Genomic DNA, 25,034 nt, shown 5'->3' with positions numbered 1-25,034 from the left:
ACCAAAGCACCAGAGGGAAGGATGAGAAACAATGATTGGAAACTGACCAAAGATTAATTCTCCTGGAATTAAGGAGAAACCTCCTGACAATGAGGACAATTAACCAGTGGAACAGCTTGCCTCCAGAAATCGTGGGCACTCCACCACTGGAGATTTTTAAGAAAAGACTAGACAGTCACTTGTCTGAGATGGTATAGGTTCTTCTGCTTGAGCAGGGGGCTGGACTAGAAGACCTCCAATGTCCCTTCCAGTTCTATTCTATTCTATTCTATTCTATTCTATTCTTCACTTGTGTTCATGTTGGTGTTTTTATTTTTATGAGAAGTATATACATTAGAGCTACACTAAAGGGAGATGTGATGGCAAAAAGTTTAGGAACCCCTGATTAAGAGGGAGACCAGGCTTTGGCATTGCCCATTATTTCCCAAGTATTTTGAAAGAAGTCCATACCTAATTACTCCCCCTATTCTCCCAGACAACTTGAAAGCAGTAGCTCATTGTGTAAATTACAAGGCTTTGGCTGAGTCGCCCCTTGTTTTCTAACTGATTTTACACAGAGTACAGGTAGTCTTCGACTTACAACAGTTTGTTTAGTGACCATTTGAAATTACAACTGCATTGAAAAAAGTGACTTATGACCGTTTTTCACACTTATGGCCATTGCAGCATCCCCACGGGCATCCAATCAAAATTCAGACTCTTGGCAACTGACTCATATTTATGGCCATTGCAGTGCCTTGGAGTCGTGTGATCACCTTTGTCAACCTTCTGACAAGCAAATCAATAGGGAAGCCAGATTCACTTAACAACCGTGTTACTAACTTAACAACTGCAGTGATTCACTTAACAACTGTGGTAAGAAAGATCGTGAAATGGCGCAAAACAAAGTCACTTAACAATGTCTCGCTTAACAACAGAAAAGTTGGGCTCCGTTATGGTCGTAAGTCGATGACTACTTAAATGTCCAAGAGCGGGGCAAGTAAAAATCAAGCATCCTCCATTACTTCGTGGTGTGGAAGCAACACGTTTCGGTATCGCCCGCTGGCGGCCAGTCTTCATGTCAAGACTGAAATAGGCGGACGACCCAAACCGGCTGTTGTGAAGGGCCGGGGGAAAACACGCAGTATACGGTACATACGTAAAGGGAGCGAGAGGGGCGGCGCGAGCAGTAGGAAAGAAATCGCAAAACTTCCCGCCGTCCGTCCTTGCAGAAAGAGGCCCCTTCTTGGGCTCCTCCTCCAAAGAGGCGGGCCGTCACGGGCCGCCTATAAGAAAGCTGAGCGCCGACGCGGGGGGGGTTACATAGGACGCATCGCGGCTGATTTCGCTCTGTGCTCTTCGTCTCCAGCTGAACGCCATGCAGCTCGCTCGCCTCGCCGGCCTGTGCGCCGCTCTCCTGCTCGCCGTCAGCGTGGCTGCGGAGTCGGTGAGTGGCATTGTCGGGGATTTGCGTGGAGGAGGAAGAGGAGGGGGGGCTGCAAAGGGTTGGCGGTGGGTTTGGGGATGCGGGGGGGGGGAAGGGAAATTGTCCGGCGTTGATTCGTAAGCCGTTCTCGCTGGCGGAGTTAGGACGAAGTTGGGTACCGGGATTCGGTCTTCTTCGCCTTTGATGGCTTTGCGGGTCAAGTAATGGGAAAAAGGAGATCGCCCTTTACTCCCGGTGCCACGCCGGAGAGACGGATCCCCGTCCCCCCTCTTCTGAAGAGAAACTCATCCCTTTCTCAAGTAACTCTCTTTCCCAACGCCCGAATAGAGAGGAACGCTGGGCTAAAGCCGGAGCGAGTCGCCCTTTTTCCCACAGGAAGTTAGGATAGATAGAGAGAGAGACGCTTGCAATCCCTTTGGCACCGCTTAGTAGTTTATTCTTACTCGATCTTGTATTACTTTCAGCGCAGCGTTTGCTTAACCCGCATCTGTCTTCTCGGTCCTTTTGAACGTACTGCAATTGGGGAAGGGGGAGAAGCTTGGCCCCCGCTGGCAATCTCCTCCTCCGTCCTTTACGACCAGCGGGATGGTTTTCATCATCTCATTGACTGCCTGGTGGATTCCTGGTCCCTTTCCCCCCCGCCCCAAATGTTCTCAGAGTCTCCCAAGTACCAGCGCAGTTTGGCAAACAGCATGCCGTGTTGTTGCCTTATTTAGCACTTCCTCCAGCTCATAGCTGTGGAATGAGTAACCGCTGACCCAAAGCCTGGCTCTGTTGCAATTCTCCATCGTCACACAGAACCCATTAAGTGAAATTCCCAGGACTCTTGACACATTACAGATCTGGGGTTTTCCTGTAAATCTGAATGTGATTGCTTTGCTCCTGCTGCATTCACCACCTTCTGCTTTTTGAGAAAAGAAAGCCTCTATTTTGCTCCTCTCTTCAGTTATTCGGCCAGACTCTTTTATCCTCTTCCAAACACACTTCAACCTTTGACCTTGCCAAACACTGGTCTGCCTGTTGCTGATCTCAGTTTGGTGGGGTGGTTAAGTTGCTGGTCTAGAAATCAGGAGATTGAGTTCTACTAACACCTTAGCCAAGAAAGGCAGCTGGTTGACTGGGGCAGTCACCCTCCCTCAGCCCAACCCACCTCACGGAGTTGTGGGAAAAACAGGAAGAATGATATTAAGTATGTTCCCGCCTTGAGTTACTATAAAGTAATAAAGGGATAAAAATCTAATAAAATTCATTAAAGCTTTGTGTCTCCTCAGAGGCTATGGTGGGAGATTAGTTGCAACTTGCTTTATATGGTTATGCTGGGAGAAGATCAGACCGCTTGAACAGCAGCATAGAGGAATAATTCAGGCTAAATTACCTCTCCACAGCCTATACTTAGGAAATGTTGCTTATGTTTTTAGCAAATTGAGTGAGGGTTAGGGTTAGGGTTCTCTCCCCTTTATCTTATTTCAGATCTAGCTGTATTACTCCTTTGCCAGTTTAGTTTTTGTCCTGCTTTCTTGTCTGTCATTTGAGCCTTTGCCTGTAATTGTACGATGTTCTGTGATCTTCTCATGCAAATGGTTTCGGTTTTTGCTGGATTTGGGTATGGATTGCAGTAATCTGTAGACTTCAGAAGCGTAAATATTTTAACCCTCTTGTACTTGCTGCTTACTATCCTTTGCCTGATTGTTCCTAAAAATTCTGCATTTAGTTAGTGGAACATAAACTTCTATTTCTTAGTAATGGATCTGCATAGCTTATCTTATTTATAAGCAATAGTAATTTATGGACTTATTATCAGAGGCAACATTAATTTAGCTTAAAAATGCAAAAAGTCTTGGACTCAAAAGTGATAAGTGAGTCTGAGAGAATTTCAAGATAACAAAGCATTTCTGAAATTAATCACTTTTCTTTTAAACATTCCTGCAATTTCTCAGTCAAAGGTTCTGTTGATGTTTTCTTCAGGCTTTAGTAAAATATATAGTTATCTAGCTTTTCAGAGGAAGTCCTAAATACCAACTCACCTTAATTTTATGGAATACTAAAATACATGGGAGATTCTCACTTGTTTTAAGTGGATCCATGCAGAAAGTTATATGAATCTGAGGGCTGATTTTATTGCCTTATTGGACTAGTAAAAAAGTTCAGAGATTCTAACTACCAGTACTTGGTATTCTGTAAAAGAGGGATCAGAAAGACTGTAGTCTTCTAGGAGATGCTGAATTGCCATTCTCAGCAGTTTAACCAGTGCTGAGGCTTGCTAGGAGTGGTAATTCAGTAACATCTGGATTGCTATAGATTACAGGTAGTCCTCAATTTATGACCACAATTAAGCCCCAAATTTCTGTTAAGTGAGAAATTTTTTAAGGGAATTTTGGCCATTTTACTACCTCTTACTGCAGTTGTTAAGTGAATCGCAGCAGTTGATTAGTAACATGGTTGTTAAGTGAATTTGGCTTCCCCATTATTTTTGCTTGTTAGGTTGCAAAAGGTGATCACATGACCTTGGGACACAGCAACGTCATAAGTATGGGTCAGTTGCCAAGCATCTGAATTTTGATCACATGATCATGGGGATGCTACAGAGGTTGTAAATGTGAAAACGGTCCCAAGACACTTTTTTCAGTGCTGTTGTAACTTTGAACGGTCACCAAATGAACTGTTGTAAGTCAGCTTTTCTGTAAAAGAATGTCTTATATGATTGGACATTAAAATTACTGTAGCCATGCAAAATCTATTTAGTCATTTCCTCCCCAAACTTCTGTTTTTGCTGTTTTTGTTCCAGGTTCCTCGTGGGCTATTCATTTGGCACATTTTAATAGAGCTCTGATTGATTAATCTGTATGATATGTGTTTACCTATGGTACACGTCTCTGGTTTAATGCTGCCTTTTACTCTTTTATTTTGTACAAATTCCTCTTAACTCTTTCTGGAAGGCCCCCCAAGGACTATAATGAAAGGGTGATGCATGAATCATATTTTACAGTGCTGTGACAGTTGGCATTCACAAAGCTTTGCTGTAGAGAATCAGATTGAGCTTCTGTGTCATAAACACAGCATGCCAAGTTTTTCCCATCTTGGTGTTCAGGCAGTGTTAATCTAATTTCAAAAAATACAAGAATCTGGCTGAGCTTATTGTTTTGAAAAGTAGTGCAGCATTATTAATGAACAAACCGGTTTGTCCTGTCCTGCTGCCATGGATCCCTCAGGCTTGTTCTTTCTACTCTTTCCCAGTTTTATTTTCTGTCTCTCAAAATCAAATCAGCATTGTTAGCCTAAATATGTAATTTTATTTCCAATCTATAATGTGTGGTTCAGACAGGCTGAGACACAGTACAGATGTACCCTCATTTGGCCAGTATGATATAACTCCCTGTTTGAAGACTAAACTACTGTTCAAAGACTGTGTTAGAAGCACCTTGTAGCTTGACAAAGTCAAAGAAGACTAGCTTCCTTTTACTAGCATCTCCAGTATATATTTAGCAGTGAATGGCCAAATATTTTGTGTGGTTCTTGAGATGTTTCTATAGTTTCTAGTCCTTGAGCATGTAGGGATATGTGACAGGAGACAGAACATGCCATAGAATTAAAATATGGTTTGGGCCTGTACCATCCAAAGCCATCAATATCTCCAGAAGATGAGAATGTCTTAAGTCTTTTAAACACAGAGGAAAGAAATTTGAAATGAAAAAATGTTAAGAAAAATGGATGTTTGTTTAGTTTGTATCGGATATCTTAACTGGCTTCAGTCTTTGACTTCATAAGACTTCTCATATAGCTATTATAGCAAACAATTGTTTAGACATGTTCCTACTTTTTGAATAGAAACCACAAATGAAGAAATCAGCAAAATAGTGGACTGATTAAGGCTGACCCATAGTGCCATGTAAACAGTATGCCTATAAAGTTATAATGTTCTGGGGCCATGGTTTGAATAAGGCACAATTGGCTGAGTTCACATTATGCAAATGCAGTGGCTGGATTTAAACAATATATAAAAACAAAATCAAAGAACTGCAATATGACTTTATATTTGTGAACTCTGACTTGGATTGTGTTTGAAGGAGCATTAGATCTTTTCAGGTGTCCTTTCATTGCCACTGGGTTATAGATCACACATGGTTTGGGATGAAAGAAGTAGAAATTTACTGGGTGCTAGAAGACTATCCAAGACCCAGGTAGTAATTTAATATGTTGAGCAGAGCTACTAGTTGCCAAAATTAGAAGACCACTAGAATCTTTTGGCTGCCATATGATTGTCCAGATTTTTGTAATCTTAATTTAGTTGAATTTTATATCTAGGAGCATAAAGGCTGTATTTTGTTGATTTTTTTTATTAATCTAGGGTTGAATATATAAAGAAACGTTGCGCAGAACTAGGGCCATTATAAAATATATTTCAGAATGTTGATATTGCATTGTTTTGGCTCAGTTTCATTGTCAATCCTGCAACCCTAAAGCGAGTTAGCTTGTTTTCATATTTACTAGCAAATGAATTAGGATGTAGTTTATTACATTGTGAGACTTCAATAACGGTAAGATACTTTCTGTCCACCTGTTCACTGCCATCACTTGAAACTGTACCACTTCACCACTTGTCAAACACCCACTGTTCTTCTAAATGAAATGCTCCAAATTCTTGAGTCTAAATGTACGGCTGTGATACTGTAAAACTTTATAGTGGGGGGAATAGCATCATAGAAAACTTTGTAAGTGGTTCTGGCTGATCTCCTAGGAAAATTCTTGCTATAGTTAATATTCCTTGCTCTCTTGGCCCTGTATGTCACGCTGGAAAGATTAAACATGTGGAAAGAGTATGATGTAGTACTGTGGCATATTGATTTTGTCTACAGGTTGCTACTTGAGATGGAAGATGACTAAGTGGAAACAACTCCTGGGGGTTAGAGACAACCTCCTAGTGTTTGGTTTATGTCACATAGGAAATGGAGGAAGGTATATTGCAGAAGTATTGGAAACAGTATTTAATGAAGAATACATCCTGTATCCATCTGATCTGAAACTTTTTGGATCTTGTAGAGCAGGGAAAGCATAGTTAGGAAATGCTGATTCTGTCAACTACAGCGATGGAATGAGGAGAGAGGACCTTGTAATGGAGATTTAGTATCAAGTCAACATGCATACAGAATGTACACAAGCATCCTGAAAACTCAGCAATTCTCTACCTCTTTGTAGCTGTTGCATTGTTATGAACTAGCCAGGGGAGGTAAATTTTCCCAAAGCATGTTAGAATTCCTAGTACTTTGTTATTGACCCTTTGGCAAATTGTTTAGATTCGGAAGTAATAGAAGCCCTCAGACAGATTCTAGCAATGATCTGCCATAAACTGTAGACCTGGGGGGGGACTCAGGAAGCGCATCACTTCCCAATAGAGCAGAAATAGATTCTGCAGAAGCTAGTTTTAAGCTTTTGTAATATATATATATATATACCTTTTCAGGATGTGTTCTTCAGTAGAGTCATATGAAATAAAACATGAAATCGTACATTACTTTCAGCTATACTTTGCATCATAGTTTTGTTGAGTTATAATGTAATAATGAGTTCTAATATAATGTAACAATGTCTTCACACATAGTAAACTGTATTATGCCCTCATGGGGCATGCTGACTTCCGGTGTGGTGTTGGTTCACAATAATGCTCACCTGCACAGAGATTCCCATCTCCTTTTTATTGCAAGCCTCATGCCCATCTAATTAAAGGCTCCTGGGATGTCATTCAGCATTGTTTGGCATTCCTGGTCTCATCTTTATATTCTGGGAATAGGGTTATATAGTCAACTTCTTATCTGTCCCTCATTCTTCATTTCTACTTCCTATAGGCAAAGCATCATATTACATTAGTAGTGCAATATATTCTACTGGATGGAGTTACATTAGGAAAAGGTTAAGTCCTTGTTGCAAGGAGTTCACAATCTATCAATCTTCCCCACCTTGCTTTTTGTAAATGAGACATCATGATAATTAAATAAACATAGCTTATGGAAACTCCTTGTTTTTTTGGGAAGCAAACACACGTTTATTGAAATGACTGCTTAAAACCCCTTAGCTGAAGTGGTCATTTGCTGCTCCTTAATCAACATTCTACAGCTGGCCAAATGCTAATACTGATGTATTTCATTTAATCACTTAACAGATTTTGTTTTTAACTTTGTCTCAGGCAAAAAAAAAAATAATTTGGGTGGGTGGGTGATGCACACTGATTATCTGACACAATGACCTCTGGACTCAGAAAATGGGGAACTGATGTTCAATAAAGCAGGTATCCTGAGAACCTATGAATTAATGGTTAGCCTTTCCAATCCTGTCTTGTAGTGTAATTCAGCAAAAATATTTATCAGGGTCTCTTTTCTGAATGTAGTGGAAAATTCAAAGGGTTGTGTTCAGAAATTTACAAAAGTGAAATATGCTGTGGACATTAGTATATATCTATTTAAAACATATAGAATTTACATGTACTGTTTGATGCTGAGATGGTTTTTAATTAAAAGGAAGAATCTCTGCAGCCCTACAGAAAAAGGATCTAATTATGTCTAATCAGGGGATTTGAAGGAGCTTTTTTGTGGGGACAAAAAAAGTAATCTTTCTGTTAACAATATTGGAATCCTTTAGGTAAAATAAAACTTCCAGGATTTTCAGAGAGGTATACATGTGGTCCTGTTTGGCCACCTTGCCTGATCTAGAAACTTAAGCTGGGCCATGTTAATATTTGGGTGTAAATGCACTGTAGATTATTGCTGTAGGAAGGCAAAATGCATCCTGGAAGAAGGAAATGACAAATTATTCATGTATCTTGCCAAGAACACTGCACTGGATACATCTGTGTAAACACCAGAGGTTGAACTTGACTCCAAAGTGACTTAATTTTTTTTAGTGGAATGAATTACTAGTTATTTTTGTGGCAATGGCGTCATAAAAATATCCTTTGAGAACTAGATTCCTGGTGACTGTATGGACGTATTCTTTAATTTTCCAGCCATTGCCTTCTGGGATTTTTTTTCCAGTTTTTCAATCTAACCTAGGATCCTGAGATTTCTTAGTGGTTGCTGTCTAAATGTTAAACAAGTCCAACTCTGCTTAATTTTTCCAGATCCTTTCCTCCAAATTGGATAAATGCTGTTTTTGCTGCAATCTCGATATAAAATGCTCATGGGAGCAAAGCAAGAAAATAATTATCTTTCTTGGCCTGAATTTACCTTCTGCTGCTACTACTAATGCATCTATTTGCCTAATTAAATATCTTTATTTTATAGAATGGGATGAACAGTCTATCCAGATATTATTGAAGTGGAGTTCCCAATAACTCTGGTCAAAATCTGGGGACTATAGTTGAGGAATTCTGGGAAGTATAATTGAAGAGCTAATAGAACTTTAACCTTTTAAAATCATGACCTAGATTGGAATTACTACATGTAATATATTCATGTATTTAACTTTATTTCTTAGGGATGATGATAGACTTATACCAGTCAAAACTGGAGGATTTGCAAAGCTGAATTAACCATAAAGGTCAAAGGCTATATCTAAATTAGTTGAAAATTAAGAAAGTTATGCTAATCTTTAGGCATCCTGATTAAATTAAAACAGTTAGCATGGACATCATGCAAGAATTTAGCTGTACAAACATGTCTAGATTATCTTCATAGTATATTTGAATACAGGCTAACTACATCTGAATTACCTCAGATTTAACAAATAGAGTGCCAGACACTTAAATAATTAAATCAAACTTTCTTGACACTAAAAAGTTAATCTGATAATGGCAAACAAGTTGAGAGACATAGTTAAAAAAATAGACTAAGCGTGGAGGTAGAATGCATCTTTGTGCTGAAAAGATTTATGTTAACCTCAAATCAAAAGCTACTCGGTGGGTAGTATATATACAGTAGTCAAAATGGCAGATCCAAGGCTTCACGTTTGTGAGTACCAGTTGTTTAATGCTTTCTGCTGATGACTTAATGACATTTGGTTGGCCATTATGGACCAGCTGCAGAACATTTTGATTGGTTCTAGCAGAGTAATGCTTAAATTTGTAATTTTCTGCAATTTAGAATTGGTTCTTCTGTGTCTTGTTTGATACCTTGGATGTATAGCTGGATCCAAATATACTATTGATATGAGAAATGGATGTCAACTCTTCCTTTCTCTTAGCATGATTTTGGACTGCTTATACTAACTGGATGTTCTCAGGAGCACTGCTTTATTTACCTAAACAACTATCTTTAGATAATTTTAAATAGAGAATTCTACCTTTTTCTTTCCTGTTAGCTTGCCTATTCTGTTAACATCCATGTTCTTGTAATTCACACATTCAGAATGAGTGGGAATGCTTTCTGGAAAAGTCTCTAATGCTGGGAAAGGTGGAAGGGAAGAAGAAATGACCAGCAGCAAGATGGATGAATCCAGTTACAGTGGCAATGGGTGCAGTGTTGGCAGACCTGAAAGACCAAGTTAAGGGCAGATTATGGAGGAAATCTATATGGACATTAGTGGTTGAAAATGACTTGAAGGCACATAATCCAAGTGTTCTACCTCTCTGAGCCCATAGGATTAGTTTCCATTCAAAAGTGACTTTATTTTAAAATGTAGTTCGTATTCTGACAAGTTGGAGGGATGGGGTGGAGGTCTTGCACAACAAGGTGTTTTGTTTGATACCTACAGAGTGGAATCGGTGCATGACCGTAATTTCACCAGAGTCTGCTGACAGAAGGAGTCTCTAAACTTCCTTAGAACTGTAGAGTCATAAGACTGAATGAAGTGATACTTCTCTTTTCTTGCTCAATGTTCTTGTTGTAAGACGTAACCTTTTACCACTTTACCCAATCCCTTAGCAAAGGGTTTTTTGAAGGAACTTCAGGAGTCAGAGCAGATGTAAAGATTACAAATTTTCCAAATGGTCAGCAAGTCTCAAGCAGCATTTTTGTAAACGAGGGATTTGAAAATCTAATGAACTGCAGAGCACAAGATTTACTTTGGCTGAGGCACCCTCCGGACCACGTAGGCTGCCAAGAGGTTATGTGGTAACTGCATGAGGGGAGAGGCTATGGGAGTGTCAGGTTTGCCCTTCGGGGCTGCCGTTAGAATTCTCTCAATAAGGTTCTGTCCAAACAACACAGTCCGTTAAGTCATGTTAGGTAAATCTGGTGAGCTTAATGCTACTGTAAAGCTCCCTAAACCTTGTCAATGTATCTTGGAGACCTCTAAGCCCAAAAAAATATAATATAAATTTGCTTAATTAATAAATATTAGTAGCTAAACATTTATCCTGCTAGTTTTGGAAGTAATTAGATGGAAAGGTTGCTCTAGTCCTTTATAAACTGTTGGGATGAAAATATGGTAGCAGACATCTGGGTCATAAGTTTTAGTCCTCTGTATCCATGGTTTAGCAATACTCTTCAATTTCCTGCTCAAGGGAGCTGCTGGAAGAAGAATTGGTTGTAATCTCTCTTCCCCCTCCCCCCCAAAAGAAATATTTGCTCCTAGGACCTCTGCTTTCAAATCTCTATCTGCCTTGGAGTGTGAGAAAATCAGGAAGGAACTGATACAAGCATGTCTTAACCAGGGCTTTTCTGCCATTTTAATCCAATCTTGCATAATCTTGTTCCATCATCTACAGATTAGATTCAAAATGATTGAATAGCCCTGATAAAGACACACTTGTGTCAGTCCTTCCTAATTTTGATAAAGTCAGCAGATACTTAGCAAGATAAAAGAAATTGGAAGACAATTACCCACTCATCGTGTGAAAGGGGCCTATGGTCTATGTGTGAGTTTTCTGTTTTCTCCAGTCTGCTCATTCCTGGGAAATTGAACAAACATGGCCAAGCTGTATTATTGCCCACCTAAATAAACAGTGGAATTATGTACAGTTCACCAAAGAGTGCACACGTGAGACTGTGTCTGGGAGGGAGCAGGGTGTTGTTTTAGATTTAATAAGATCCATTCCTCCTGCACCTCCTATCTGAGTCAGAACAGAATCAAGAACTAGCATGTTTGAAAAATCAAGACTGGCAAGAATCATAGTGCCATTAAAGTCAATGTTTTACTGACTTGAGAATTGTTTTTAAACCCACCTGTCATACATAAGTGCCACACCCCACCAGAGAGTTTTGCATCTTCATTGGCTACTATTAGGCAAGATCATGGACGAGGCAGTTCGCCAGGAGAGAAAAAAATTAATTCACCTCTGGCAACTTGCAAAAATGGCAGCATTCATAAAAATGCATTGTCACTTGAACTGGTCAATACTGTAAGATATATAAATTTGCCATACACATTTTTCTGTTTGGGGTATTGAAAAAATAAACGTACTTCTGCAGGCTGCAAATGGTTAATGATACATTGACACTTCATTCCCCAAGCTTCTTGGCTCAGAATTTTGGACTTGATTGTTGTGGCTGTTTTACTTTCTTTGCCATAATGTACACATTAATAAGGATTAAATAGAATAGTCTGAAATGTAATTATTTGTCTTACTGAAAACAGAAAATATGACATCTATAGTAGAAAATTCTGATCTTTGGCTTTGAACAATCCTTGGATAGATTTGAAAGTTTCAATCATAGACTTTCTTTTGCTAAAGCCACAAATAAGATTTCCCTAAAATCTGATTGTCTTCAAAATGCTCTGCAAATGGGTGTTCTGAATTAGCACCAAGTCAGTCTGAAAAACAACAAACTGGTTATTAAACTAAAATTTTTAAGTGGACCCCAAACATTTCAAATCATGAAAAAGAAGCTTATTAGGTTTGCTGCCTTTCCTGAGAGCCACATCAATAAAAGTATCTTTACTCTCTGCATTAATGCTGTTTTTATGCATTATTGAGCATATTAGTTGTACAGTTAATTATCAGGATTGTAAATATTTATATCTTTCTGCAGTTCCATTCCTAACTAGCAGCTTCAAGGCATGCTTGTGTGCTTGCACAGATTTGTGGCTGGTAGCTGAGAAGTAAATCTTTCAGCGATTTGTAGGTTAGAAAATCTGCTTCTCCACCCCTCTGCTCCTCCCTATGATGTTTACTAATCTCACTTGGCACTCAATATGGGTAAAAGCTGCTTAATGCTCAGAAAATACACTGGAACTGGATTAAATGTAGAAATGACAGACTCTAGTAGCTAAAGGATTCAGCTGGAGAGTGGATTAAGAGCCAGGCAGAAGGAGAGACTGTCAGAGCTGTAAGAACTCCTTTTCCGTCAAAAACCTTTCTGGCACATGTATCGTGATGAAGTCATGATGGGGTTTAAAAAAAAACACAAAGCCAGAATCTATATATCATGCTAACCTTATGTTTTGGATCCAAGTAAGGCTTTATAAAAAAAAAAAAAAAAAGCAGGTCATGGCCAGCAAGTCAAGTACACCATCCCTGTTCCTCGTCATAAGAATGTGAAAGCTATAGAAAAAAAATGGGAATGTATAGCAACTCAGTTCTTATCTAGCTTTTTTTTCAATATAGTACCGTATGTATCTAGTGAACATTCTGGTGTAGAAAAAAACTGATAACTGACAACCTAATGGATCCCATGTAAAATTGCCAGCTTATTCTACAAAAAGCAAAATTGGCAAATCTGAAGGACTTTGTTAGGCAAAGCATATCATTTGAAACTTGGGACTCTTAAAGAAGAATAGCAATGTTACGTATCAACCCTTTTCTCCCTTTGAGTTGAATATTAAAGAGGACCAGATAAAAGTTGGCTGATTGCCTATATACTGCCAATTAATTATTTATTGGATATTTACATATAAAAATGTATAAAAACAACCTTTATCAACCTGAAAATGGGGGGGGGGGCACTAATATCTATCAGAAAAGACAGCCAATATGTGTTTTTTTTTTTTTTTTTTAAAGGTGGACTAGTTGAGCCCAATTTAAATATTAGATATATATCCTGTCTTTTATTTGGGAGCTCCATATATCTTATCCTATCCTACTTTCACCTCAGTAACAAATCTGTGAGGTAGATCGGGTTGAGGGAATGAATGAGTGACTCAAAGTCACCCAGTGAGCTTCTGGGTCTTCTTCCTCCTAGTCAAGTGCTTTGACCATTCTACCATTGTGGCTTTAAAATTCCTGAGCACGCAGAATTGTGTAATTAAAACTCTTGAGTATGGGGTTTGTTTTGGAGAAAGTATATGATCTATTCATAGGAAGTTTGTAATAAACTTGGTATTACTCATATAAAGTATATTGTGTAATGTTCTTTATGCCTCAGCACTGTATTTCTGAGTGAATCAGATATCCTGCTTCAAATGAAAACTTTGTTCACATGTTTAATCTGGTTATTTAGTTGACCATTTGTCTGGGTTTATTTAGTTGACCCTTTGTCTGGGTTTCTTGGCACAATAAAAAGGAAGTAATTTTTTTTTTAGTTGAGTTCAACTCTTGGTGATTTCATGAATATACCATTGCTCTTTGCAGAGTGGGTATGTCAAAATCTGAAAGATGGCAGATATACACACTCTTACAGATTTTTGAAAGCGCATACATGGACAGATGGACCCTTGTGGACATAACTATGTGCTAAAGCATTGAACACAAGCTAATCAAACAGGCCATATTCAGCCAATATGGTAAAGGATCAGATTAAAACTAAACAGCAAAAAAATATGGCTGCCTTAACAAGGAAGATCTTGCTGTGATGATGAAGATGCCCAACTTCAGTCAGGATTGAATAACTAGACTCAAAAGTACTTACCACTGTTTGCAGTTCCTGTGATTGGTAACCTGCAATTAAATATCCTAAACAGACTTTCAACAGTATGTTAAACAAATTGATATCAGTATTTTAATGTATTCTTTACAAACTTGGACTTTCATATTACAGAATATGAGCTTTTAGTAAAGAGGCTATTAAATGTTCAACTAATTTTTCCTTTAATGTACCTTTTTGAAAGTGGATTTTCAGCACTTACTACACCCATAACAAAATCTGAAAAGAGTCTGAAAATTATGATTACTTCTTTAAACTCATCCTAGGTGTTGATGAAAGATCTCATTTACTGCAAGATTATGCATGCAAGTAATTTTTTTTATTCAATGTATTACATATAAGTGGGAAAGAGTATTAGTAAAGCATGTTTTATTCTGATATATTTTTCTTTTTTAAAAAATAGTCTGCATATAGACTATGTAGATAGTTTGGTGTTAATGATCTTAAAATTTGAGAAAGACATTATTTTGAATGAAGTCTTTGATTATGTAAAGTGCCCCATTTTACCACTAAAATCTATTTACATTATTTCCATTAAACTCCTCTAGCAGCTAATTAGAACCCAGGTGATTATATATGCATCTTCCTTGACCTTGCTTATCCTCTTTTAATACACACACCATCTACTGTTTTCAGCTCTTTTCTTGCAGTAAAATCTGTTCAGACTTTTCAAATCTCTTATTAGCAACAGCATGACTGATGAAGGAAAGTTGCATTGATGAGTCAATACAGTGAATGCAGTCTGAGTTGGCATATAGGTGTGTCCTTTATGTCTGTTCTGCAAATAGGACAAAAGTGAATCAAAAGGTATGAGTTCATGAGTGACATGCACAAAGAGTTCTCCATACCCCTGGCATTAGAAGCCAAAACTTGTTAGCAAAACATATCCTGTTTGCAGAGTTCTGATCAAGCAAGATTTATACAGAGCCTCTAGATTTTGCAGCTGGGCATATTGCCATACCTTGTTGTTTTGGAATTTCTGAAGCCATTTGGCACCCTCTGTAAGTGGTACTGAGCTTGTATCAGGTACTTTGATCTAATTCTCAAAGCTGTAATTTGACACATAAACATTCCAGAAGGACATTATAATGGATGTTGCAACCTTTTGGTCTGTGGGTACGAGAATCTGAAAGGATCACTCTAGTCCTCAGTTGTTCATTTTCCATTCTGTACATTACAAGTTCTCATTGATGCTGCTAAATAAGTGGATTAAATTATAGCTGCCTGCAAACTCTGATAATTCTAATAAAGGAGAATATGTGTAGCTCAGGGTTGAAATGAGGGTGTCCTTGGTGCTCTCTGAGCTTACTCGTTTTCTTGCAGATGTTTCATTACCCAAACTAGATAACATCATCAGTGCTAGACACTGATGATTAGCACTGATGTTACCTAATTTGGATAAAGAAACATCTGCAAGCAAACAAGCAAGCTAGCTCAGAGAGCACCAAGGACTCCTTTGATACTTCTGTTCAGGCAGATGAAGGTCTTGCTTTCAAAAGCAAGGCCACAAGTTATCAAAGTAACAGAACTATCCATTGATTTTGGAATGGAGTTGCCTGCAATTTTAAATTGCAATGTCCTAGTCACTAAGGTTCAATAGTATACAGCAGGAAGCTGGCTTATCTCGTAGTTCTGTAATATAGGTCCTCTCTGGTTCCTTCAAGGCACAAGGCAAATGAGCTCTGATAAAATCATGTAGTTTGACATCTCAACCTTGGCAAAGTCACTTTGGCTTTTATGTATTGTAGAGCAGCTTATCTGTTGTTGCAATGCTAGCACTATATCTACAGCTGTTATTAGGCCCCAGCATTGAAGCCTTTTTTCCCCCCCTAAAGGGCAGTTACTGAGTTTGCTTTATAAAGGGTAATGTTCTTGACGGATCACTTAATTCAAGTGAGTTAATATTTTTTTACAGACTAGCCCCTTTGATCCTCCGTCAGCCAAATTTTCAGATTGAGGTACAAACAGATCTCAGTTTTGACTTGAATATAATAGTCCCATTTAAAAGCAATTACTATTATATTATAGGTAAAGGCCTCAGAGAAGCAAACAGTTTTCTTTACATATAGTTGGCTTGAGACATTAGCATTCACAGACTGGGAAAAGAAGTACCCTTGACCCACTAGGAGTATACAAGTAAAATAAAAGTTGGGAAAAAGAGAGTGATGACAATGCTGTAAAAAAAAGGTCATTCCATTTTGCCCACTATATCAAATCTTGTTTCCATCTTTAAAATTAACTATGGAGGGAGGGCAGCACAAGAACAAGAAGGGCAATAAATTATACTATTACATTGTCTCCTACTGGATCTGGGTTTTGAACAAATTAGATCCTGTTTCTAAGTGATGACCTGAATCCCAGCTTACACCCTTGTCAACTAAGGTGTTTGAATGGCATGAAGTGTTAATACCATTTTACAATGCCTGGGTAAGGCCACTTGGAATACTGCATCCACAAAACCAGTGGTGCTACATTTTTTCTACAACTCTGAGATCTTAGAGTACAGAGAAGAGCAACAAAGATGATCAGGGGACTGGAGGCCAAAGCATATAAGGAAAGGCTGCTGGAATTGGGTATGTCTAGTTTAATGAAGAGAAGGACGAGGGGGGACATGATAGCAGTATTCCAATATCTCAGGGGCTGCCACAAAGAAAAAGGGAGTCAAGCTATTTTCCAAGGCGCCTGAAGGCAGGACAAGAAGCAATGGATGAAAACTAACCAAAGAGAGAAGCAACCTAGAACTAAGGAGAAACTTCCTGACAGTTAGAACAATTAATCAGTGGAACAACCTGCCTCCAGAAGCTGTGAATATTGCACAATATGCACCCTCAATTAATTATATCACTAATCTTACCTCCCTTGCAATTTTCTGCAGTGGAATCGATGTTTCTTTTTTTTTTCTGTGAATCTTCAATATTTATTAATTTTACACTTGTTTTGGCATATATGCAGCTTTCAAATACTTGTGAAATTAGGTCATGTTCTGAGTCAACAAATCAGGCTATTAAACTCACCATTTTGAACCTCTCCTTGGGTTGCAAACCCTGAGTTTGGTCATTTGTTCATTTCTGACTCTTCTTCTTTTTCTTCTCTCTCTCTCTCTCTCTAGGTGAGAGAAACTGAGATTATGGATCCAAAACTGAACATAGAGGAATTTGCATCTGGTGACTTGCCAGATGATGAGGATGCAAGGTCAGACTTAACCATTGATTATGATGACGTTGATGAGATCTCAGGTTCAGGAGATGAAGAAGGTAGGTCTTGCTCAGAACTAATTCCTGGTCATTCTTGTGTATGTATGTATGTATGTAACATACATACATACATACATACATACATACACATATATACATACACATACACACACACATGTATATATATACATATATGTATGGTATCAAGTATTTAGACTTCAATGTAAAGTCAAACATACATGACATGACGACAAATGAAAAGACTTATGGTAAACAAATTTTTAAAACTCAACGGTCATAACTTAAGGAACCGAAAGACCTGAGAATATGTCTGTGCAAAATGGTTCTTAAGCTGGGTGGAATTGATGAACACTGGAGGTCTTGCTGCTTTATATTTTCTGATCATCAAATGTAACCTACCTGGTTCAAACATATTTAACTTGTAATACTTCCAGTATCCTTGTTTCCACATGCCCCCCAGCAGTGGGAGAGTCCCTCATTGTCTGAATTTTCTAAATCACCTTTCAAGAAAACTTGCTATCTTCTCGTTAATTTGATACCTTTTTAACACTCTTTTTGGGGGCATGGCTTTTGACATTCCATTGTATTATCACTTTTTTCTGAAGAAGCCTTTTTCCCCCCTTCTCTGTTTTTATCTTCTGTTTGCAACTAATCTACAATCTGGTCTTGGTTCTTCCCAAATTCTCAACACATACTCCTTGCAACAATGCATTGCCCTCATGTACACTGTGTTCTCAAGAAAAACAAACTCTGAAACTAGCACACTACAAGTTGAGGCAAATCTGGTGGTTAATATGAGTCAGGGACTCATGCTACCTTCAAGAAATGGGTGTTTTAAAAAACCAGCAGATTCTCTGCAAGGCAAGCCAAATATATATTCTGAATGACTTGTAATTCAGGTCTTGGTAACTGATTGCAAGATCTAGTGCACGGGTGTCAAACTCGCTGCGTCCCATGACGTATCACAATGTAACACATCTTTTTTCGCATTGCTGGATCTGGGGTGGGCACAGCCTCTGCATGATGCAACCGGCCCGGGGGGGGGGCAGTAATTTGACACTCCTGATCTAGTGAGAGTAAGTATTTGATAGAGGAATGATTTGGTGCAAACTAACCAAAGGAACTCGAGATTAAGCTAACGATTGCTTGAAATACTGCATTTCACAATTTTAATTTTAGCAAGGATTAAATATTATTTCCTTTCCTATAGGTTATACAGATATGGAGGATAAATTGGTTTCTGCCACCAACAGCTCTATGGTAGGTATTTCCATTTGAAATTTAATTTCTGAAACAACTGGTTATTTGCTTTCCTACCTATTACCATGAATGATACACTGAAAATGAAAAGTGCTGTGATAGATCTGTGTATCTTCGGTGCATTAATAATAGCATGTTCAAATCATGGAAGTTGTAATAACTCAGTTTTACTCTGGACTGGTTAGATTATACTTAAGAGTACTGTGTCCACTTTTCATAAGGAACATAAAAAAGCAAGGTCTGAATCATACAAGGGATTGAAAACCAAACCCTCTGAGTAAAATGAAAGGAAATAGAATGTTTCACGTACAAAAGAGAAAGCAGTTTACAGATATATAAATGTCTATCCCATGCAAGAGGGGAAAACTAGGTTAAAAGTTAAAACAAAAGGCAGAACAAAGGACAATGTATTGAAATTAAAGAAAGAATGGATGAAATTAAAGAATGGAAATTAAAGAATGGAAACCTAGATGGATTATTTGGAAAAATGTCCTGATAGTAAATGAGTTAAGCAATAGAACAATAGTAAACTTCTTCTCTAGTGCTGCAGCTGGATAGCCATGGTTTCATGCAGTGCTTTTCAAAGTTGGCAATTTTAAGATATGGATTTCAACTTTCTGTAGCCAGCATGTTTCTGGGAGTTAGAATCCATGCATCTTAAAGGTACCAGCTTTAACCTGTTTAGCGGATTCTGATACTGCTGCAGTTGGTCTAGATCAGGGGTAGTCAACCTTGGCTCTTTTATGACTCGTGGACTTCAATTCCCAGAATTCCTGAGCCAGGAATTCTGGGAGTTGAAGTCCACGAGTCATAAAAGAGCCAAGGTTGACTACTCCTGGTCTAGATGAAGTGCAAGGCATACCTTCTGGAAATATGTGGTTCCTATCTAGTTACACAATGCAAACTTCTCGATCTCTTCCACTTTTAAAGTTAAAAAAAAAAAGATGTGGAGAGAAAATAATGCGTACTGTGCAGGAAAATGACACAGTAGAAACCCTTAGTAGCATTATTAATGTCCGCAGGTATTGTGTGATACCAGTTGCATACCTAACTGATTCCAACAAGGAGCTGTTGTTTATTGTCTGATTATTGCATCAATCTCCATTATATTGCCTTCAAATATGTGGTCAGCCCTAAATAGAAACACTTAGAATAAAGGGGGGGGAGTGTTTTACCAAAGTCTTGCTTTTGAAAATGCTCAACAGCACTCATATTGTACTATTGCCTTCAACTGTACATTAAAGGTAGGGTTTACATTCTTCTCTTTACTAGGATTCCATGGACAACTATATTCCTGATTCCAAAAAAGATACCAAGGATGAAATTGAACCAGCTGTGATAGACAATGAGATTATTGTTCCCAAAAAAACACCACCTGAAGGAGAAGACCTGTCTAACAAGGTCTCAATGGCCAGCACAGCCAATGGGAGCATCTTTGAGAGAACAGAAGTACTTGCAGGTAACCACCCTTTTGATGGATGGATAAACATGGCTCTCCATAACTAAGGAAGAGGCTGTGCTTTCTGAAGCAAAGCTTTTGATTAAGAATGTCACATACAGAAACAAATTGCTAGTGCTAGTTTTAATCTAAAAAAACCCCCAGAATTGTTTGAATACTGGTTTAAAATTACTTTTTTCCCAGACCTGGAGCTCTTCAGCTACGCTGAACTTTAGTTTGTTTAATTCCCAGTCTCCATAGCTATTATTTTAAAAAAAGAGAATGTGTATGAGGAGTTAGAACATTTAAGTTGAACTTTTCTAAGGAATTGGGTGTTCCATATACATTGCTGCTTAAACCAGACAACTTTGATTACACGAATGTAATAAAAACTTAAGTCTTCTGATGAAATTTTTTCCTCCACTATTGATGGTCCATAAACTTCACAAGGTTCAGAAATGTGAGTTTATTGATGGAATTTCAGTGCAACTAGGAGCTTGTCCCATCAGGCTTTGCTGCTCCACTACCTCCAGAAAAGCTACTGTAGCTGCATAGTAGCTTTTGTTGATCAATTTTGGATGCATGAACTGTTCTCTAGAAGTAGGAGTAGAGGTTATGCATGCAAGACATAGGCAGATCACATCCATGGATAAGTGCAGCCCTCTTGACTACTGGACAGAGGTTTTGGAATACTGACAATCTAGCCCAGGGGTAGGCAACTTTGGCTCTTTTATGACTTGTGGACTTCAACTCCCAGAATTCCTGAGCCAGCCATGGCTGGCTCAGGAATTCTGGGAGTTGAAGTCCACGAGTCATAAAAGAGCCAAGGTTGCCTACCCCTGATCTAGCCATATCCTCCATTTCCTCCTCATTCCAGGATAATTCTGGAAAATATGAATGGCAATATAATGACTGCATAGATAGTAATCCTCTGTCTTTCCCCAGTCCCCAGTGTTTAATATGTTTTGCTGAATGGCTGTTCACCTAGTTTTTAAAGCTAAATCTAAAAAAAGGATTTCTCATTTCCTGTCTGACTAGAAGCTTTCCAGGATCATTTTCCAGGCATTCATTGTTCAGCCAGAAGTGTTATGGTAGCTTTTCTGCCTTTATTTGTTTTCTTTCAGTGTAAACTCCAATTTATAGTGGATGATATTTATTCTGAGTCAGAACTAAAGCAGACTAGAAAGTGGTTCCCAGTAGCTATTTCCAAAATCAGCAGTGATAAAAGTTGCACAACTAGACCGAAGCTGAATGTCAATGCAGAGCGTTTCAAGTTTCCATGGCATTTATTCCATCTTTCCCTTTCTTTTTCTCTCTTTCCTTCATCCCTTTCCACTTCAGCTCTTATTGCAGGTGGAGCAGTTGGGCTCCTGTTTGCCGTCTTCCTGACCCTGCTCCTAATCTACCGCATGAAGAAGAAGGATGAGGGTAGTTATGACCTTGGCAAGAAGCCCATCTACAAGAAAGCTCCTACAAATGAGTTCTACGCCTAAGGCTTGCCTGTGTTTTATATACCAACTCGGGAGTCAGAAACAGACTTTGTAAAAAGAAAAAAAAAAGCATTTGGACCATGGACAAAATGCTCCGAAACAAATACTCTTTTGGATCTAATGTCAAACTGTTGTTTGTTTGTTTGTTTTTTAAAACCCTCCTTTCCAACCCTTCCCACTAATGAGGATATAAAATAAATAAAGCATTCAGAATCCCAGGTTGGGGAAGGGAAACCCCACACAAAAGTAGTGTGCGCTTTAAATATAGAGAGGAAATTTGTTGAATTTTATATTTGGGTGAAGGGGGTTGTATATGAAACTCTTGCATTTGGTTGCAATGCTTCAGCTTACCTTATTGTATAGAAAGTGTTAAGAGGATTGTCCCATAACCAGCTTGGGGATCACAAAAGGTGTGACCAGCCACTGTCATCTTTTTTTTTTTCTAAACAAAGCTATTTAAGAAATTTCCTACACTACATGCATCATAAATTAGCCTGGGTCTTGAGAAACTTATTCAGTAGCTCTGCCAGTAGTTTGGGTCTTGTTGAGAAGCGATTATATGTAAAGAAGGATTTCCTTCTTGGAGGGCAGGAACTCGATCACCTACAAAAACAAATTGTTAAGAGGAACATCTTGTCTTCCATTTTGTAAAAGGATGCTTTTAGTGGAGAGGATTTCACTAAAAATGTCAATAGCTGCCTATAAATATCCATCAAAATACTGCTTTGTAATAATAGAAGTTTTATAGATTCATAAATATTTCACTTGTAGTTCCTCCCTTCCTGTTGCTGGACATCTTTCTACCAAGGTAGCATTTCGGATCAAGATTGCACAACCTGAGAATGTTTCCACTTTCTACGTTCATATCATAAGTGATACTAAACAAGTGAAAGATATTTATGTATTTTTTTTCCAAAATAAAAGCAAAGATGTGTTTGTTTTTAATAGAACTATTTATAGTTTCCAAAATGGCTGCTCTGTTTTGGGTAACTTCTTTTTATATGTAAAACACTAATATAATGAAACTCCTAATGATTGTGAAAACTATTTAAGCTTTATTCTGTGTATTATATATATATATATATCCTAGATGCAATAATCTCTGCTTAGAATTAATGTTTATGTGCAAAATTGGTTTTCTTTGAAATAAGTGTAATGGGGGGGAAGGGTTTTTTAGCTTTGTAATATATTATCGTTACTATAGAGCTATATTTTTTCAGTAAAGTGCACAGTTTTTATAAAAATACCAGAAGGATTTTATGCAGTTTTTCTGCATGGGTGATGGGGTTACTTTCTCTGATCTATGGAGTTTTGTCTTGTTTTTAATACCAGCCTATTCTGAGGTGGAGCAACAACTTCCCAGAGCCATGAATGGCAACTGAAAGTAGCTCAGATAAACTGAGATTGCTCTTGGCTTCACTTGCATGGTCAGTTGGTAACTTGGTTAGGATGCCTTGCTTTACAGGTGGTGGGGCTGATTTACAAAGATAATTCAACTAGCTTAAGAAATAGCACACAACATGGTCTGGAAGCACATGGTACGACTATTTCTTTCTCTTAGCAACTTGGTTCTTTCATGAAAACAACCAAGACATTAGAATGCTAAAAGCAAGCTTTTGTTCCCTTTTAGAACCTTGGCTGATGCTCTTGGCTTTCGAAGTTCTAAATGAGCATACAGCTATTTCTCCTCTAAGAATAGAGATGCTGATTGTACTTGATGAAAAATGTCTTGGGGAGAATTTGTGATCCATCTCTAGCAAGCTAGGACAGATAGAAGCTTTTGAATAGCCTGCCTCTTCTGTACTAGATCAGACTGAAGTGTGAAATTGGTGCAGCTGAGCTGGTTTTCAGGTAGAGGATGTAACTTGGTGAAGATGCGTGTACTACTTACTTTATATAGCATCCTATGCATTCCATTGAAGGATCATGCAAAACTGCTGCTTCAGAACAATGACATGTGAGATGTATATTTTTACCTAAGATTTTTTACCTGGAAGACATCTATTAATTCAAAAATCCCCTTAAGGGTTTCAGTCAATGTGGTGGCATCAATCTATATCAATTTCGATGTACGCTCCCCTTGTTTTTAGACTATTGCTTGTACAACAGGAGTTGTGAATCTTGTCTAACTTACTTAGCAGGAGCCAAAGGGAAACAGCCTGAGTCATATAAATCCTGACATATAATCTTGATCTTTTCCTAATTTTGCATCCTTTTAAAAGCCTGACATAATCTTGTGCTTCCTTTTGCAAAACTCATGTTGCTAAAAGGGGCATGGCCAAAGCTCGGTACCAATGTTTATTCATAGTTGCATAAGGACTGTTCTCCCTTTTCTGCTCTTGGCAGCAAATTCATGCTATGATTTTTATCATGTCATTATGGGATTGCTAAACATATGGCTAAAGTTAAGCCTATGCCAAGGGTTCTGTTTCAGCCAATAGTATCATTCTTTTTTAAATTGGGTCTGCTTCAGGAATTGTTTTTTTGGGGTAGGAGGGAGATACAGCATATAAACACTTTTGATTAACATTACTTGGAAAATATGGATCCCATGTCTGCCTTTGGTTGCTTGAATATTTCTTGTATATTTACTTTCACTGTCATTGATTTGATAAAATAAACTGGTACTTTCTAAAATTCTGTCCTTGTATAATTAAACTCTGTGAATCATGGAGAGGTGCTCTCTCCCTGCCCGCTTTCTTAGGGAAGGCTCTAAAACTGTTTTTCAGTCTGAGCTTTTAAGAACAATTAGTGGAACCACTTGCCTCCGGAAGTTGTGAATGCTCCAACACTGGAAGTCTTGTAAGAAGAGATTGGACAACTATGTGTCTGAAGTGGTATATGGTTTCCTGGCTGAGCAGGGGGTTGGGCTAGAAGACCTCCAAGGTCCTTTCCTATTCTGTTATTCTGTTAAGATGTATGGACTTTTAACATCCAGAATTCTCCAGCAGCCAGGAGATTGGGGAAAAAATGCTCTAAATGGTCTATAACCTTCCAGTGTGTAGTTGCCTGCCTTGAAACTAAAATGATGGCTTCTGTGTTTGTGGGAAGAAGATAGAAGTGCTACTTAGATGGTGACCACAGGTTGGTCTCAAGAGAAACCACATCCATCTTTTTATAGAGAGTGAAGACTTGCCTTTTGTTGCCAGTCATTTGCTGCATTTAAACTATGCCTGACTTGCTGGGTCTATAAACAATGGGTAAGATAACAAGCTTAATACTAACTTGCTTAGACTGAAGAAACTATTTGGATAAGCAGTGGAACATTTCAGATTGGCAGAAAAAGTCCAGTAGCCATGACTTGACTTTCATATAATAGGCTTAAAGGTTCTGTTCACAAGCTAAGTCATAGGAAACATTTTATTTATGACATAGTGTTATTTGTAAGGCAGAGTATTATGGTATGCTCAACAAACCACGACTGAAAGCAGTGTGTGAATCTAACTACTGGGTTCAGATGATAAAATGTCCTTGATA

At 38.3% G+C, this 25,034-nt stretch overlaps 1 protein-coding gene across 1 annotated transcript; it reads left to right on the top strand.

The window, feature by feature from the left end:
- Window positions 1-1,296: 1,296 nt before the first annotated feature.
- On the top strand, window positions 1,297-24,194 carry SDC4 (syndecan 4). Its single transcript, XM_015815735.1, has 5 exons — window positions 1,297-1,426; window positions 17,264-17,408; window positions 18,580-18,629; window positions 19,902-20,088; window positions 21,409-24,194. The coding sequence occupies exons 1-5, from the start codon at window positions 1,358-1,360 to the stop codon at window positions 21,558-21,560; spliced, it is 603 nt and encodes a 200-aa protein (XP_015671221.1). The 5' UTR covers window positions 1,297-1,357; the 3' UTR covers window positions 21,561-24,194.
- The last annotated feature ends 840 nt before the right edge of the window (window positions 24,195-25,034 follow it).

This window comes from Protobothrops mucrosquamatus, unplaced genomic scaffold (assembly GCF_001527695.2).
Source record: "Protobothrops mucrosquamatus isolate PMUCROS unplaced genomic scaffold, P.Mucros_1.0 scaffold373, whole genome shotgun sequence".
Lineage (NCBI taxonomy): Eukaryota > Metazoa > Chordata > Lepidosauria > Squamata > Viperidae > Protobothrops > Protobothrops mucrosquamatus.
Note: the sequence above shows the minus strand (reverse complement) of the source record. Positions and strands in the feature narration are given on the sequence as shown.